The sequence below is a fragment of the Hemiscyllium ocellatum genome, chromosome 34, assembly GCF_020745735.1.
Source record: "Hemiscyllium ocellatum isolate sHemOce1 chromosome 34, sHemOce1.pat.X.cur, whole genome shotgun sequence".
Taxonomy (NCBI): domain Eukaryota; kingdom Metazoa; phylum Chordata; class Chondrichthyes; order Orectolobiformes; family Hemiscylliidae; genus Hemiscyllium; species Hemiscyllium ocellatum.
In genome coordinates, this window is record NC_083434.1 from 26366530 (window position 1) to 26384314 (window position 17785).

General features: G+C 39.7%; 1 protein-coding gene across 1 annotated transcript in view; it reads left to right on the forward strand.

The window, feature by feature from the left end:
• Positions 1 to 905: 905 nt before the first annotated feature.
• Positions 906 to 17785, forward strand: part of LOC132832320 (sodium/hydrogen exchanger 3) — a 123259-nt gene continuing 106379 nt past the window's right edge. Inside the window, exon 1 of the mRNA XM_060850232.1 lies at positions 906 to 1214. Coding sequence (XP_060706215.1) covers positions 959 to 1214 — 256 coding nt within the window. The 5' untranslated portion in view covers positions 906 to 958. The remainder of the gene's footprint in view (positions 1215 to 17785) is intronic.

Genomic DNA, 17785 nt, shown 5'->3' on the forward strand with positions numbered 1-17785 from the left:
CTGATCTGAGAAAGGTACGTATGCTTCTTGGGGAAAACCACAGGAATGGAGACTGGTGAACAACAGGAAGCTTGTAGCATATGGCCCAGAAAATGATGCATACCCATGAAATGATCAGAGAGAGGTTCTTCCTGCTCTTGTACTGCCAAGTTCCATCTAGATAGCTAAGGTGGCACCACTAGGCTCAGGCCTAGTGACTGCTCCCTAGCTCTTCCTGAGCCTGTGTTCTGGACTTGGAAATGGTCCTATATTTCCAGTTCCTGCCTCAGAGAAAATGCTGCCAAATAATTCAGCAAAAACACAATCGAGCCAAGATGCACCTATTTCTACACAACTTGGTTGCTCAATACAGAAAGTTGTTAATCCAGATCATCTCACACTGGCTTTCCTTCTGTCATTTTACTCAATTTAGCTTTTGTTAAATTTGCCTTCCCTGTCCCAAATAGTTTCACAGTGAGTTGTCACTTTTGTGGTGACTTGAGGTTCCTGTTTCCCTCAAACTTTTAAAAAAAAATTTCCTTAACATTTCCTTTATCCTCGAATGAAATAGTCGATGATCTTTTTTTCTCTATTTTAAGCAGAAAGGTGGCGGATTTGGAGTTGGGCATCAGGCAAAGCTCTTGAATGAACTGAAATTAGAGTATTCGTGAAAGATTGAAATGGGCCGTGTAGAAACCCGTAGGTAGGGTGAACACTTTAGGGACAGCTGATTGCACGAATTGTTTAATGTTGTAATTCAATATGAAAAGCAAGATGTTTGAGATATCTGAGAAAGAGTGATAATACAGACTTCCTCCTTCCCTGAAGTTTTCAGGGAGCTGCAAATTGACTCCTTCCTCACCTTTTAATTGGTTGCCTTTATAAATAGGGCGGCTGGGAGGGGTGGTTTTAAATAGTTGGAACCGGTTTCACTGAAAGCTTGAACACAGTGAGACACACATTCACACACGCTGAGGCGATGGGGAGAGCTAGAAGTGTGGTCGGCTGGGTTTTGTTGACAGCCCTCGCTGTGCTATTGTACTGCCCGGCAGCTCTGAGCTCGCTGGAGGAGGAACACCCGGACAGTGATACCGAATACGGAGAGTCTCACGGGGATGGGGAGTCTCATGAGGGTAACGAGACTAGCTTTCACATTGTCACCTTTCATTGGGAGCATGTGCAAGCCCCCTATGTCATCGCACTGTGGATTCTCGTGGCCAGCTTGGGTAAAATAGGTGAGTGATGGGACATCGCCTGACTGTAAATGTCTTGGAGACTTTTCTTTCTTGGAATCTTTTGTCTCTGTCTCTCCCACTGTCGAGCCTGGAACATGCAGCTATATTCTAGCTATGGTGGAATGTTAAGTATGCATGTATTTGTGCCCTGAATCCCTTCACTGGTTTTGGATGGAGAGATTCCACTTTAAACCCAGTCAGTAAAAGTTCCCCGCTGTGATCTTATTGTGATGCTGCCAATCTGATCACTGTCACAAAAAAGTGGTTTTGGGCGGGGGTCACCAGGATGATACGCTGGGTGGGAGATTTTCTACATAATATAGGGTGAGTTAGAGAAGGGGAAGTGTCACAAAAGTCACTGAGATGGATTGACAAATTATGTCAGTGTTATTTCAAAACATTGCTCCATACTTAGTTTAGTCATAGTATTCCATGTTATTTTAATACCAAAACTTAGGCTGAAAGTGATGTCTTGTCAGTAGGCAATATTTGGAAAGATTAGTGGAGCCATCCTTTACCTTCTGTGAACATTGTATAAAAGACCTTACTGTGCTTGAGTTGGCCACTATTTCATATTTTGCAATACTGCCTACTATTTGGGGTACTTTCTGCAAAACATTTTGAGATCTCAAGGTGTCATTTAAATGCAAATTTTTTTCACTGTTCTTTCAGTTAAAATCTATTGTGAATTACACTCCTGGTGATGGACATGAATGTTAAATTTAATTCATTTGGTTTAAAAACAATCTTTCTCTCTGGAGAGTAATCTTTTGTAAAGATTACAGTAAACTTGCATTTATACAGTGCACCAAACTTAATGTTTCATTATGATCCGCCAAATTATTATAAGGACCAAGGAGATGATGAATGTTTTCCTATTAGGAATTTTACAAATTAGTATCTGTACATGTTGCAAGCAATATTTAGTTTTGATTAAAATAATTGGCAGGTTGTCTTTTGTCGCTTTTGTTATAATGGCGGCCAAGGGTGAAACCATGATATTTAGAAAATCTTGCAAATAAGCCTGCTTTCTGACCTCTGGTCCAGATATTGGAGCTGGGATGCTTTTGCCCCAATCCACAGTTGTGCTTGTATTGTGGTTTGTGTCAATCCATACCTGGGCATTTATTTTTACAAAGACCTTGTGCAAAAAGATCTGTTGTTTTGAACAAAATATAAAAGCAACAACCTATCCATTTACTTCAGTGTAACATTTTTTGGTGGAGAAGTTTGTTTGGTTACTATTATGCAATGTCTGTATTGTAAAGTAATTCTAAGTTAGGCAATTTTGGAATATTTGGGGATGTGGAAATGAAAATCTGCATTTCTGGATTTGGCAAGGGTGGGGCAGGGCAGAAGACTGCTAATAGTATCAAATTAATAAAAGATGTGCTGAGATTGGGAAGAATAGCCAAAAATATAGTCAAAGATTGGAGTAAAAATTGAAGTTAGAGAGGCACAAATCTTTGTGGTGATTTTTAAGCAGTAGGATGCAGATTTAAATTTTTAAGAGTTGGAGATGCCGGTGTTGAACAGGCGTGTACAAAGTTTAAAAATCACACAACACTAGCTTATAGTCCAACAGGTTTAATTGGAAGCACTAGCTTTCGGAGCGACGCTCCTTCATCAGGTGGTTGTGACAACGACCTGATGAAGGACCAGCGCTCTGAAAGCTAGTGCTTCCAATTAAACCTGTGGGACTATAACCTGTTGTTGTGATTTTTACACGTTTGTAGGGCATATAATAGGCAATATGCTCATTGTTTTATGGAATGAGGTATATTGAAAGAGGAACATGAGTTTGGTCAGGATATCATTTATAACATTTGAATCTGGAGGCGATCAAGGCATGACTGGGGGTTTTAGCAACAGAAGTGGTCACTGTTAGTAAGGTAGCAATCAGGGAGCCTTTGTGATGGTGAGAATATGGGGTCAGAAAATCAGCTTCTGTTTGTCGGGCACCAAGCATGATACCATTTGGTTTAATCAGAAGTGAGAATAGATTTGTTAGCAAAGATACTGTGTTTGTAGTGAGGGACTAAGTTATTTTTAACTGGAGAAAACAATAGCTCATGGCAGACATGATATCACAGGCAGGTTGACAACATGGGAGCAGTGATGGGGTGGAGAGGAGTCAAGAGGTAGAGTAGGGTACACTTGGAATCTGCTGCCTTTTTATACTCTGAAAACCTGCAGCATCAGACTTGTAAGGGGCAAAAGGGAGCTAAGAACTGTTCACAGGGAAATACAGATCTTACGATGCAGGTTTTAAGAATTCGGTGATTTTACTTTTTCTAATTTAATCTATTTTTCTGGTCAACCTGTTCACAAATGTTATTGTAGACCTCTGGAACAAGTGTGACTTTAACCTGGCCCTCCCGGTCCAGAATTATGAATACTACCTCTGAGCCACAAAATGACCTCTGCATTGGTTAATATGGGATCAGTAAGTGTGGGATCAGATGAGAACAGTAGCAAAGTTGGAAAAAATGTTTGAAGGAGAGAGTATATCAAATACATTGAAGACTGCACTGAGATTTTGGAAAGATGAAACACAGTTGTGAGTACTGTCTCTTGTGAATTTGATTAGTGTGATTTTAGTGTTGTAGCTAAAGGATGTAAATCTGACAGCTGAGGTTCAAACAAGAAATTGCTTCAGCATTGTTGTTATTCACTATTGCCATATGCCACACTATCTTGTATTTACATTACTCTTCAGGGCATGGTATATCTTGATCTGCTGGACTGTGTGCCCTGGTGCCTCTAGTGTTGACATCTTGGACCAGATTGCTGATGAAATGTCCATGATCCATTTTTAAAAAAAAACAAGGACACAGATTTTTCTTGTAAACCAGTGCTACGATGGAGCTGTGTTGATTTGAAGGGTATTCTTGCAACTTTCATTAATATCTCTACAACATTTTAACAGTCCTGTCTCAGCCCTCCCTCTCTTTCACTTGCATAATTGGCCAATCCATGGAACAAACTTGATAATGGGTTGACGTCGACTACAAAAAGACTTAATGGCTAAATAATATGGGTCGAATTTAATTTTTGAAGGACAAAACCAAAAATAGTTGTGCTTTGAAATATAAATAGTTTTTCAAAACAAACTTCCCTTTTAATCATTTATTGTTCTATTCAGAAAAAATCCTTTGAAGAATGTTGGGCTTTTAATTGACTGTATTGAAATTTTGAAGAACTTCAAGGTATTAATTAGAACTTTTTTTTTCTGTTCATCCTGATGCTACAGTTAGGAGATTCCATGCTTGGTAAGTAGGAGCCACGTAGTGCAGAAAAGCTAAAAGTAGTTGCTTGATCTATAGAGAATATGCTAAATCTTAGCTGGTATTGTGATAGAGCTCTGTACTTGCATTGAGAGAAAACAAATTCTACAAATTCTCCTGATTTCCTATTCAGTGATTCATGCTGTATAACACATGGGGTGAGGCTTGCACTGTACTTGATGTGATAAACACATCCACACTGCCATTCTCCTCATTGATTACTTCGTGTGGAAACAGGCCCTTCGGCCCAACAAGTCCACCACTGACCCGCTGAAGTGCAACCCACCCATACCCCTACATTTACCCCTTACCTAACACTACGGGCAATTTAGCATGGCCAATTCACCTGACCCGCACATCTTTGGACTGTGGGAGGAAACCGGAGCACCCGGAGTAAACCCATGCAGACATGGGGCGAACGTGCAAACTCCACACAGTCAGTCGCCTGAGGCGGGAAATTATAATTGGATGCAGTTGATAACTACTGTTTATAACTGAAGAGTGTGGTACCTGAAGGCCATTAGCGTGCATCGAATTGGCCAGCACTTTCCTTGATTTAGATTAGATTACTTACAGTGTGGAAACAGGCCCTTCGGCCCAACAAGTCCACACCGACCTGCCGAAGTGCAACCCACCCAGACCCATTTCCCTACATTTACCCCTTCACCTAACACTATGGGCAATTTAGCATGAGCTGAAAATGTGTTGCTGGTTAAAGCACAGCAGGTTAGGCAGCATCCAAGGAACAGGAAATTCGACGTTTCGGGCCAGAGCCCTTCATCAGGATTTAGCATAGCCAATTCACCTAACCTGCATGTTCTTGGATTGTGGGAGGAAACCGGAGCACCCGGAGGAAACTCTCACAGACACTGGGAGAATGTGCCAACTCCCCACACTAGAATTGCCTGAGGCGGGAGTTTATGGGGAATAGTAAGTGAAAATACATGTCAATAGACATTGTCTGCATGAGTTGGTAATACTTAAGTTACACGCCTACCCCATCTAACCTGGTAATTGAATTTTCAATAGTACATTATTACTAAATGATGTGAATTGATGGAATGTTCGCTAAACACTGGTATAAAAGATGTTACAAATATCTGATTGTCACTGCAACATGCATTCTTTTAATACAGTCTCACTCACAACAGTGCAATTAAATATCAAAAAGTGAGTTGGTAGGGTGTTATTTGATCTCTGGATCTATTCACAATGGAGAAAACGAAGCTTGAAACTTTCATGAATTTTACATGATGCTGATTGATGCTATCTTAGGTGACATGTCAGCTCTAGTAGTGTATTGACCTTGACTCAATGAAAGTACCCTTGCCTTTCAGTCAATTAAAGGTGAAGGGGCATTTTTCCTAGTGCTATCTAGTGACTCTGTGCTCCTCACTGGTGAGGTAAGGACAGGCCACCTTGTTTTCTACCACTGTTCACAACGCGAGTCTATCACTTTGCCACTTGCCCTGCATAATCTTTGGCTGACTTCCCGCTTTTAGAAATAAAACCAGCTCTCGTCAGGTGGGACAAAAAGGCTTCACAGTATTTAATTGAAGAATTGAGAGGAGTTATAACTAAGCAAAAGTGAGGACTGCAGATACTGGAGATTAGAGTCGAGAGTGTGGTGTTGGAAAAGCACAGCAGGTCAGGCAGCATCTGAGGAGCAGGTAAGTCGATGTTTCGGGCAAAAGCCCTTAATCAGGAATGATTAGTGGTCATCAAGAGTTATAAGTAGACAAGCAGAAGGCTGGAAGAACACGGCAAGCCAGGCAGCATCAGGAGGTGAAGTTGATGTTTTGGGTATAACCCTTCAGGAATGGAGGTTGGGATAGGGAAGCTGCAGATAGTGGTGGAGGGAGGGTTATGGGTGTGGAGAGGGGCAAAGTGGTGAGGTAGTGATAGATGACTGCAGGTGATGGGTATGACCTGGTTGAACAATGAGGAATGAATCTGGTTGGTAGTTGGAAGGAAGGGTTGGCCAGAGGGGTGGATGTGAGTAGGCAGGGCTGGAAAGGGAGTCAGGGGATTGGTGAGAAGGTTATTTGAAATTGGGGAACTCAATGGGCTGTGGGCTACCCAGACATAAGATGAGTTATTGCAGTAGCCTGGTCAATATCTTAATCCTATTATCTGGTCGCTAACGTTTTATGTTATTGGACTGAATTCCTATGTTAGTGACTGCACCTCAAAAATACTTCAGCCGGGATGTGCTTATCACTCAGGGCAATGCACAAGAATATCCATTCAAGGGCAGAACCAACATTTATGCTGAGGATTATTTGCCAAGTGATTCAGTACTCTGCTCTCATTTGTTATAAATATTGGTTTTCCCTAAATATGTATTATTGTAAATTGTCTTGATGAGTAAAAGTCAAAAGCTTTCACCAGTGTGTTTTTTTGGCAATATTCTGGTTTTGTATTACCAAGTGACGACTATATTAGTGTAGTCATATTGGTAAAATAGTAAATGACGTGGAAAGCTTTGGGAGTAGGACAAGAGGATATAGGTTCAAGTAGTAAGTGTTCAATTCACACTGTCGGGATACTGGTTTTATTATATTTTCTGACTGGTGTTAATGATACAGAGTCCAATTAATGAGCCTGATCACTCTTTTGGAGGGGGGGGGGGGTGGTGTCATCAATTTAAATGATCAAAACATGACATCCCAATGTATAAATCAATGCACTGATTTTAATAGCCTTTCTCACTCTTTAATTGCAATAACTTTTATGGAAACCCATAGATTCTTTGAAGATATCCATTGAGTGATGAATTGCAGCCTTTTGAAGTTCAGCTTGTCCTACTACCTTCAGATATAATTGTATGATCTTTTAAAAAAGTTCAGCAGTAAGGTGTACTGAACATTTGCACTTTGATTTGCAAATGTTTCTTGGTGGGATAGATCAGAGGCTTCTTATTGCAATTGAAGTGGCATATTTACTATAATAAACCTCACTAGGAAGTCAAATCACTTTTTCTCTTTCTCCATTGTGTTGTGTTCATGCATATGCCCTGGTGGTGGTTGGTGGGAAAGCCCAGAATGAAACTAACCAGCATGAAACACAGAGCTGTCTGCCACCGAATGAATCAAAGCTGCGCCACAATGAAATGGGAATGTACCTATCCTGGGAGGATATTTGAAGCTATTAAAACTAGGTAGAGTTTTAGTAATAAACAGAGAAAGCTAAAAAGAATTCTAATGCCTATGGTCATCGAGCTAAAGTTGGTAAATTTAGCCTATATTCAGAATGAAACCTGACACACATTTGTTGTACGTGGCACAATAAATCATTGTGTTGTCTGCTCATCCATTGTGGGAGAGTTCTAGGAGTAGATATGTATGTACAGTTTGCAAAACATTGTGTGGTCACAGCACTCATGAAAGCCTTGGTGGCCTATTGCTGTCCTCCATCTCCAATGAAGTTGTTTTTCATTTCATCATTGGTGAAAACTTGAGGCCTAATGATTATTTTCGGATGATCTGATCAAACCTCTGAATACTTGGACCAAAATCACGTATTCCATTTTTGCTTTACTCTTAAGGTCTTCAGGACCCTGGAGAAACTTTGTGATGTCATGGAGCTACACATGGCTGTGTATAAATATTGTGTAAGGGGAGTTGGAGGACATGGTACTACACAATGCTAGACCACGTTAGCAAGACTTGAGTGCACAAGGATGTGAAGGTAGATTAGTCCTTGTTAATGCTTTGTATAAAACCTCAATTCCTTTGCTTCTATTCTGCATTAGTTGATGTATGGGTTATTCATTTTGCAGTGAAAACCTTTTCTTTCTCCACAAAGAACAGCGATCTTGGCGTTCAATGGGACAGCTCAAAATATTGAAGTTATTGCAAGGTATATGAAGTCTCTAATGCTAACTATCATGATCTCTAACTATCTTTTTTTTATATAGTTTAAAAGAATAGTGCATAAGACCTTGGAACTGAATAACCATATCGTATGGTTATTCTTTATTCTTTCTCCTATTGTTCTTCATGATGTGTGCATTGCTAGTCTTTGTCAAATTCCTGTTCACAAAAGAAGTGATGGCTGGTGTTTTGCTTAGTAGAGGATATTGTAATTTGGTACAGCCATAGAACCATGAAACAGACCCTTTGATCCAACCCGTCCTTGCATTCAGGATAAATGTTTGAGGTTGAGGGAATGGAAACTATAAAAATAATGGACTGGTTGGTTGATTAACCATAACTTTGTTTTGTTGAAAATTGCTGTCATGAGAAAATCTTGTGAAAATGGGAATGGACCAGAAAAAATAAAGTAAGCTGAAATGGAAAAATGACAGATTTCTCTTTCAAAAAACTGGGCAAGAAATAGCAAAACAATTTGTTCCAAGTGCAGAAGAACAGTAGCAATGGAAGTTGAAGACACTGGAATATTTTCCCGATCAGAATTGTTTCAGTGTGATTTTGGACAAGTTAATTGAGTGAGTGGGTAAATGCATGACCAATGAAGTAGAATGTAGACAAATGTGAGATCCAGTTTGGCAAAATCAAGAAAGCAGCTTATTATCTGTATGGTGACTTGGATTCAAATTTCTGAACAGGTCTAGACATGGTGAACTCCAGAAGGATATTTCTGATGACCATGAGTCATAGTCTAAGGATAGAGGATAGGTGGTTGGGACTGAAATGAGGAAAGGTTTCTTCATCCAGGGGGTGATGAGCTTATGGAATTATCTGCCACAGAATACTGTTGAAGCTGAATCATTGCTTTTAAAAAGAAGTTCTAGTCCTTACGTTGAAGGGAATGGGGCAAAAGCAGGAACAAAGTATTGAGTTGGATGATCAACTATGATCCTTTTGAATGGTGGAAAATGTCTGCATGGTCAAATAGCCTACTCTTGCTCCTGTTTTCTGTGTTCCTATCATTTTCTGCCACTGATCGTATGATCCCACCATTGAGCATGGCCTTCTTGCCCTCTTTCTACTTTCAAAGGGATAAATCTTTCAAAATTTCTTCCCATTCTTCCCTGTCACTTAGTAATCTTTTCCTTCCCCTTTTGTACTATCGTTCAAAGGCCAATTTTACTTTTGAGAGAAAGCAATTTGGATTGAGCCATGTTCATTTTTCTATAGATTACCAAAATTTGCATAGATGTTGCCTTAACTGAGTGCCTCCTAGTTAACTGCTGCTTTAGCTCCCAAATATTTCAGTTTCACTGGAGATTTTCCACTTAAGAACTGTCTTTGTCTTTAACTTCTTGCGCTGTTTCAAAACAGGATGGATGTTAGTTTTGGGAATAGTAGGCTTTTTAATTTTCTTAGTCACTATTTTGAATACTGATGATTACGTTTCTTCTCCACCCACTCCACCTTTTTGCTCACCGCAGTACAGATTTTATTTATCGCTTGCTTTGGCCACTACAGTTATCCTTTTTCGAAATATCCTATCTTCAAGTCACTGGAGATTTTTCTACATGTGAAGAGTCCTTAACACTGATCCGGTTCTGAGTGAATGGGGTGTCTGACACTCCTGTTCATGTCTGTCAGAGCTCCAGATTGGGGCTGTTAATCTGGTGCAGTTAGGAAACTTGTATTCTCAGAGGTCCACCTGGTTATCACTAACTTATGTTAACAGGTTTTTTAAAATACTTTGCAAACTTGTTAACTTAAATGGGCCACAGTGCGAATTCTTCTACTACAGAAACTGTCTTTTCACATCAGTCAACAGGGTGGCTTCTCTAAACAAGGCTGAAGTATTTTGGGCTTCCACAAAAACACAGGGCTACCCACATTCACGAAGCTGTACTGTCAACACTTAATGTGATTGAATGTCCTTCCAGAATTTAGACTGGTCTTCACGGTAGATTTCCAGTGGCAACATATTGACTGAGTTTGCCTGATCTGAGAGCTAAAGTTGACAATTAACTGTTCCTGTTCCATCTCTGATTTCCCAATGAATCTGCACCCTCTTCTCATGCTGTAAGAATTGGTTTTGTCCTTTTGATATTTTAATGCTGTTTCTTGCATCCTTGTCCTGATGAGTGCAAAATTAATTTAAAAACTCCAATTATTAATGATCCTGAGATGGAAGTACACTGACAATCTAAATGTGGCAGATACTGGTGATTATATTTGATTGGGAGCGATTTAAGGCTTACTGAAAAGATTGGGGGGTGGGTGTGCTGTTGTGGGGCAGTGGTTATGTCCATAACCTCTGAACTAGGAAGCCCATTTTTGAGTTCCACCTGCTTCAGAAGTGTATAATAACATCTCTGAGAAGATAGGTAGATACTTTCTAATCAATCTTGCTGATTCTTTCTGATAATATTATCTAACTTCCTGACTACGAAACAAACATTTCCCTCTACAGAATTTAATTTCCACTTTTCCTTTTATTTTAAACTTAGACATACTACATGAGCAAAGTGACAAAAGTTCATGCTGATCAATGCTAAGAACAGTTCGTGGGGCTTTTTCTTCTTTACCATTGCTTTTTGAAATTCAGTTGTGGAATGTGGGTGTTGCTCGCTGGCCAGCATTTATTGCGAGTACCTAGTTAACCTTGAAGGTGGAGGTAAGCAGCCTTGCACCTTGCAATCCATGTGCTATGGGTCAACCCATAATGCCCTTCAAAAGGCATCAAACCTGATGTAACCTGAAGCTTAATCTTGAAAACTGTGGTTGAATTTAAAGTGTTTTTTAATCCACCTCTTCAGACACATGATGACTTTTCTGTGGCAGGTGGAACTTAAATTGGGAACAGCTATCCCAGACATGGAGACATGACCGCTGTGTTACAAGATACCTATGGTTTTAACGTTTTTGTTGTTTTGACGTCATTATTGTGGCTTCTACTGGTGCTGACTTGCATTTTCAGGTGTGGTAAGTTATAATTATTGCCGAACATTCTCGTTTGTGACTCATTTGGTTCTTGAATTTGCTCCAAAGGTGTTCAATTTTTTTTAAGAGAAACCATATGACAGATATTTTAAAGCAGTCTGCAGCAAAAATCATTGTAATAACCTGCGATCACCACAGGACATTTGCTTTCAAAGTCTTGACATTGTTCCATTCAAATCCAAATGGATAAACATCAATTAATGTTAGAAATGCATGTTCCTTGTCCTTCCAAGAGTTTAAATGTCTTGACAGATCTTACCAAAGTTCCAATTAGTCTGTGTGCAAATTCTACATTCCTTCATGTTTACTTTTAATGACACCTTGACCCTTCCCAAAGGATTCCTCTAAATAGTTTGCGACCATGTTCATGAGTTACCTTATCTATTCAAAAAAGGTACTAACCTGTTCAAAACTCTAGTAGCTTTAGACCTTCTCCTGTCAGGTCTAAAGTTTACAAAGTGCATTTTTAAAAACACTCTTTTTAAAAAAAAACCTGTGTGCCTGAAGTAGCTGTGATTTAATATGCAGTAGCCTCCTTGAACCAGCAATGTGAAAATTCAAACTTGCTGCACCCACCCCCACCCCCTCTTGAAAATTGTGGGTGCTATGATAGGGGGTGGGACTTTAGGGTTTGGGTCTGGGAAGCATTTTACATGACCGAGGCACTCCACCTTGGTAACATTAGGTTTTTTTTTCAAAATGACTGTCCTTCTGGTGATCAGAGACTAAACCAATAGTTATATAATGTGGGGTGGCAGAACTCTGTATTGTCTTTCTCTAGCCTAGTTTCTGGATAGAAATAAGACGTTGGTACCTTTTTGAAAATTCGTCTTCTCCCTCTTTATGAATACAGAAAATATTTCTAATGTTTTAACTGGTCATCTTGTTGCAGAGAAATTCATGAGCAAATTCCGGGATCAAATATGAGAGTTTCCCTGGTCTTGCTGAGTGTGTTTAACCTGACACATTTGGAGAATTTAAAGTTGGTTTTAAATTGATTTTTGCTGTTTTAGTTTTACATGTACCTAGAATATTAGTATCTGTAGAGAAGTATTGTCCATCCCTAATTATCCTTCACTGTGATAATCAGCTGTAAACATAAGCTGCTGCAGTCAATGGTGACAAGTAGTCCACAGTGCAGTTAGCTGGGGAGTTTCAAGGTTTAGATTCTGTGACCAGGAAATTCATTCCCAAACAGGATGGTGTGCGTCTTGAGGGAGTGATGTTCCTTCTGCTTGTTGGCTTTGTTTGTGTGTGTTCTGGATTGTGGACTTGGGAGGAGCTGTTTAGGGAGCCTAGATAAATTACGGTGGTACATTTTGTACATGGTGTGTTCTACAAAAGTGGGCAATGCATGTTTCTTGTTGAGGGAATCCCAGCTAAATGGCCTGCTTTATCCTGTTTAGTTTCCTAGCTGTTGGAGCTGCAGTCAGCCAATCAAGGAGGCATGGTTAGTAAGTTTGTAGGTGACACCAAAATTGGTGTTTGGTTGACAGTGAAGAAGATTATCTCCCCGTAAAACGGGAACTTGATCAGATGGGTGAATGGCCTGAGGAGTGAAAAATGGAGTTTAATTTCGATAAATGTGAGGTGCTACATTTTGGTAGGGCAAACCAGGGCATGACCTCTACACTCAATGATAGGGTCCTGGGAAATGTTATGGAACAAGGAGACCTAGGGGTGCAGGTGCATTTTCCTTGAAAAATGGAGTTGCAGGTGGACAGGGTGGTGAAGAAGGCATTTGGCACACTTGCTTTCATTGGTCAGTGCTTTGGGTATGAGTTGGGATGTCATGTTGCAGCTGTATACAGGACACTGAACCCATTATTTTGGAATATTGCCAACAGTTCTGTCCTCCTTCCTACAGGAAGGATGTCATTACACTTGAAAGGGTTCAAAAAAGATTTACAAGGAGGTTGCAGGGATTGGAGGGTTTGAGCTAAGGGGAGAGGCTGAATAGACTGGGGCTGTTGGATGTTGAGGGGTGACCTTTATAAATGTTTATAAAATGATAAGGAGCAAGGATAGGATGAGTAGTTCAAGGTGTGTTCCCTAGGTGGGGGGGTTGGGAGAAGTCCAAACCAGTAGGCATAGGTTTGAGGTGAGAGGGAAAAGATTTTTATAAGGACCTGAGGGCTAACTTTTTCCAGCAGAGGGTAGTGCGTGTATGGAATGAGCTGCCAGAGAAAGTGGTGGAAATTGGGTATAATTACAGCATTTAAAAGCCATCTGGATGGGAATGTGAATAGGAAGGGTTGAGAGGGATATGGGTCAAGTGCTGGCAAATGCAACTAGGTCAGATTGGGATGTCTCGTCAGCATGGAAAAGTTGGACTGAAGAGTTTGTTGCATGCTGTATAATTCCGTGGACAATCCTCAGTCATGCTTCTGATGTATTATTTAGGTACTGAGAAAAGCTTTGAGGAATTAGATGAGTCACTGGTCTTGGAATTCCTTGGTGGCAGCATTGTTTAGCTACTCGACTTCCTGACGTACTTAATGTATTTAAGTACACTGTTTAGGAAATCTATTATTAAAATGGTGTGAAGCTCAAGATCTCCCATAGGAAGTTGTGAAACTAGAAAGGGTTCAGAAAAAATTACAAGGATGTTGTCAGGGTTGGAGGATTTGAGCTATAAGGAGAGGCTGAATAGGCTAGGGCTGTTTTTCCTAGAGCATCGGAGGCTGAGGGGTGACCACAGAAGTTTACAAAACTGAGGGGCATGGATAGGATAAATAGACAAAAAGCCTTTTCCCTGGGGTCGGAAAGTCCAGAACTAGAGGGCATAGGTTTAGGGTGAGAGGGGAAAAATTTAAGAGACCTAAGGGGCCACTTTTTCACACGGAGGTTGGTATGTGTATGGAATGAGCTGCCAGAGGAAGTGGTGGAGGCTGGTACAATTGCAACATTTAAGAGGCATTTGGATGGGTATATGAATAGGAAGGGTTTGGAGGGATATGGGCCAGGTGCTGGCAGGTGGGACTAGATTGGGTTGGGATATCTGGTCGGCATGGACGGGTTGGACTGAAAGAGATGTGCAGCATGGAAACAGACCTATGACCTGAGATTCACATTTTAACATGCAAGCAATTGTATATGTATTTGATCTAACCTCTCCGAATTGCAATAAAATGTGTACTATCTGCTTCCTCAGTCACTTATTGTTCTCATTAAATTTGTCCATTGTTCTCTTTTCAATCAAATCTTCAATTTGGAAATGAAAAGTAGAGTAATAAATCAATGGAAGATATAATGTTCAATCAATAATGACCAAAGTCCACACACCACAAATTAATAAATCTTATGGCCACTTTCTTTGATTTTTTTTTTGTAATGAATAGTTCATTGTAGCTTGCTACTCCCTGTGGTGTCATTTAACAACTCTAGATTGTTATATCTAATAGAATTAAATTAGATGTATTTTCTGGGTTTTAATTCCTGAAAAATCTTGATGACAATTTAATGTGTGAAGAAGTCCTGTCACATTCAAAACATTAACTTTGTTTCTCTTTGCATAGATGTTGTCAGATTTCCTAAGTTTCTCCAGCATTTTCTTTTCGATTTCTAGCATCCGCAGTATTTTGATATTATTGACTATTTTACGTTTGATCCTTTTCCTTGCCTTGGTTGGAAAACTTGTGAATGTCCAATTGATTCTCTTGATTCTGATACAAGTGATCAACCCTTTTCAGTTTTGCTTTGCATTTAAATGTCCCCCTTGTTCTGATGACCAGCATCCGATATTGACCAGAGCACTGGAATTTCAATACAGTTGACCTGTCATGTTTGCTTGAGTGACTGTTACCTTTTTTCGTGTTTTAGTTTTTTTTTGCTACAATTAATACATTATAGGTTTAAGTTTACTAAGATGGAGCTTCTTGTTTTCCACTTTCTACATCTTAGTTCATCCAAAACACTTTGTTGGCATTCCAACTTGCATTAAGTCCAGTTCACCCATTGTGCTTGTGTTCATTTAGCTTAGATTAGTTTCTGGTTCAATTGCACCTGAAATTCAAAACATTCTTCCAACTCTTCACATTTTTTCATGTCTTCATCCCCCACAATATCTCTAATCTCCATAAAATGCCCAAATGCAATGGATGGCACAATGGCTCAGTGGTTAGCATTGCTGCTTCGTTCCAACCTCTGGCGACTGTCTGTGTAGAGTTTGCACATTCTCCCAGTGTCTGCATGGGTTTCCTCCCACAATCCAAAGGTGTGCAGGTCAGGTGAATTGTCCATGCTAAATTGCCCATAGATGCATTAGTAGGGATTGGGGAATGGGTCTCGGTGGGTTACTCTTCGGAGGATCAGTGTGTACTTGTTGGGACGGAGGGCCTGCTTCCACACTCAGGAATCTAATCTAACCTAAACAGCTCCATATTTCTCCAATGCTGGTTCCTTGTGCACTCAAGATTTAGCCTTTGTCTATTTTGGAGGATGTTGCATAGTGTGTTGGGTTTATGGTGTGGTGTTTCCACTGAGAATGCTTGAGGAAATAATATTTTGCTGTTGTTGGATGTGGATCATCTTTATGTTCATGTAAATACATGTAGGAGCATTTGCACCTTTTTTGGTCAAAAGATTGAAAGTTCAAACCCAACTGTCTAAGGCGTGGCAGTCCCTGTTTTGGAAGTGCTGCTGACTTTGAGCTGCTGCAGTCATAGAGATGTACAGCATGGGAACATGCCCTTCGGTCCAACTTGTCCAGGGTTCAGTGTGCTAATAGTGAATATTTAGACTACTGGATGAAATGGCAGTCAAGTGGACATGCCTTATTTTGTCTGCTTTAAACTTGTATTAAAGATGCTGAGAGTATTGTAGCAGGGTCTGTGGGTGTTAAGCCGTGCATGAGGCCCAGAAACTGTAGAGGATATATGGCACAGAAAAAATATCTTGGAGTAATACACAGTAAATGTTTGTTCGTGTTTCACTTCTTCTTTCAAATTTCTGCATTTAGTTTTGCCATTACAGCTCCCATTCCCTTCTCTCTCATCCTTGTCAATTACATACATCTACATTATCCAGTTCAACTTGTTGCAAGTTCCAAATTCTCCCTATTGTTTTGGTTTAAGTTTGTTCTTGATTTCTTGCTGGACTATGTGGTGACTGTTTTCACACATCTTCACATTATGGTGTTCCCCATAAGCGGATACATTCAAATCTATCAAAACTATCCATGATCTTAAAGAGCTCAACCTCTTAACTACTTCTCCTCAAGAACTGAGAGAAACCCTGTCTGTCAATCCATTTTTCTATGTACTTGCATGTTTTCAGTATCATACCTGTAAATGTTCTCTGCATGCTTCCCAGTGACTCTATCATTTTCCATAACACTGCATGCACAATTCGAGTGTAGTAGAAACAATTCAGTGACACGTTTTTACATCGTACTTTTCTCAAGATAAGTAAAGTCCTGTGCTTGGCTTAGCTTGTTAAAATATGGCTTTATTAATGTGGTTTTGCAATTTTTACTCCTCTGTGTATTGTACACTGAAATTTTTTTTGTTTTTCTATCCCACAAGATTTGCAAATTCCAAGTGACCTCTTCCTAACAAAATACAGTCTGAGTCAAGTTGTAGCACCTCCAACTGCTAATCCAGCTTCAAAGTTCACATTAGTGCCTTGTTATTTGGTCAGAAGCAGCTCACTTTGACTACTGCAAGTGTTACCTGAAACCTGTAATGTACTTGTGAATGATACTTTTTGACTCTGAACAAGCAACTTGTGCAGTAATTGCTTATAATTATATGAAGTTTATTAGATAGTGTCATATACCATAAGTATCAGTCCATGATTTAAAATTGAAAGTTATTTTTGAAGCTTGCCAGATAATTTGTATGGCTGTTTTACAAAACTCTTTTTTTTTATCTCTCCCATTGAACTGAATTGGATATTGAGGAGTTGCATTTAGTTTTGAGATTCAAGATAAGATTGCGATCAACTGATTTGATTAAGTAATGATAAAACTTTTGAAGATTAGATTATTGTTTTCAAAGCAGTACACTTAAGCGTCAAGATCTCTCCTCTAATTTTAATCGTGTCACTTCAAATTTCAATGTCATCCATTATCTCCCATTTTTCAATGGTGTCACAGGATTGGAGTCCAAAACCACAGCACTTCCCATGATAAACAGGATTTTGGGAGAGAAGGGGAGTGGTGGGAATGAGGAAGAGAGGAAGAAATTAAATGGTTTGTTAAAGTTGGCAGTACTTTGAATAACATTTGAGTTTTAAATGATTTATATTTTTAAATTGGGTTTTATGAGTGGATTTTAAGAATCAACAGTCTGTTTGGACTGTACAACACTGGTGCTGTAAAATTTGTGTTGCCAAGAGAATAAATGAGCGGTGCTTATTTAAATGTTTCTTGGGTTATAAATAGCTTTTCTTTTGCCTTTTTAAACACTTTATT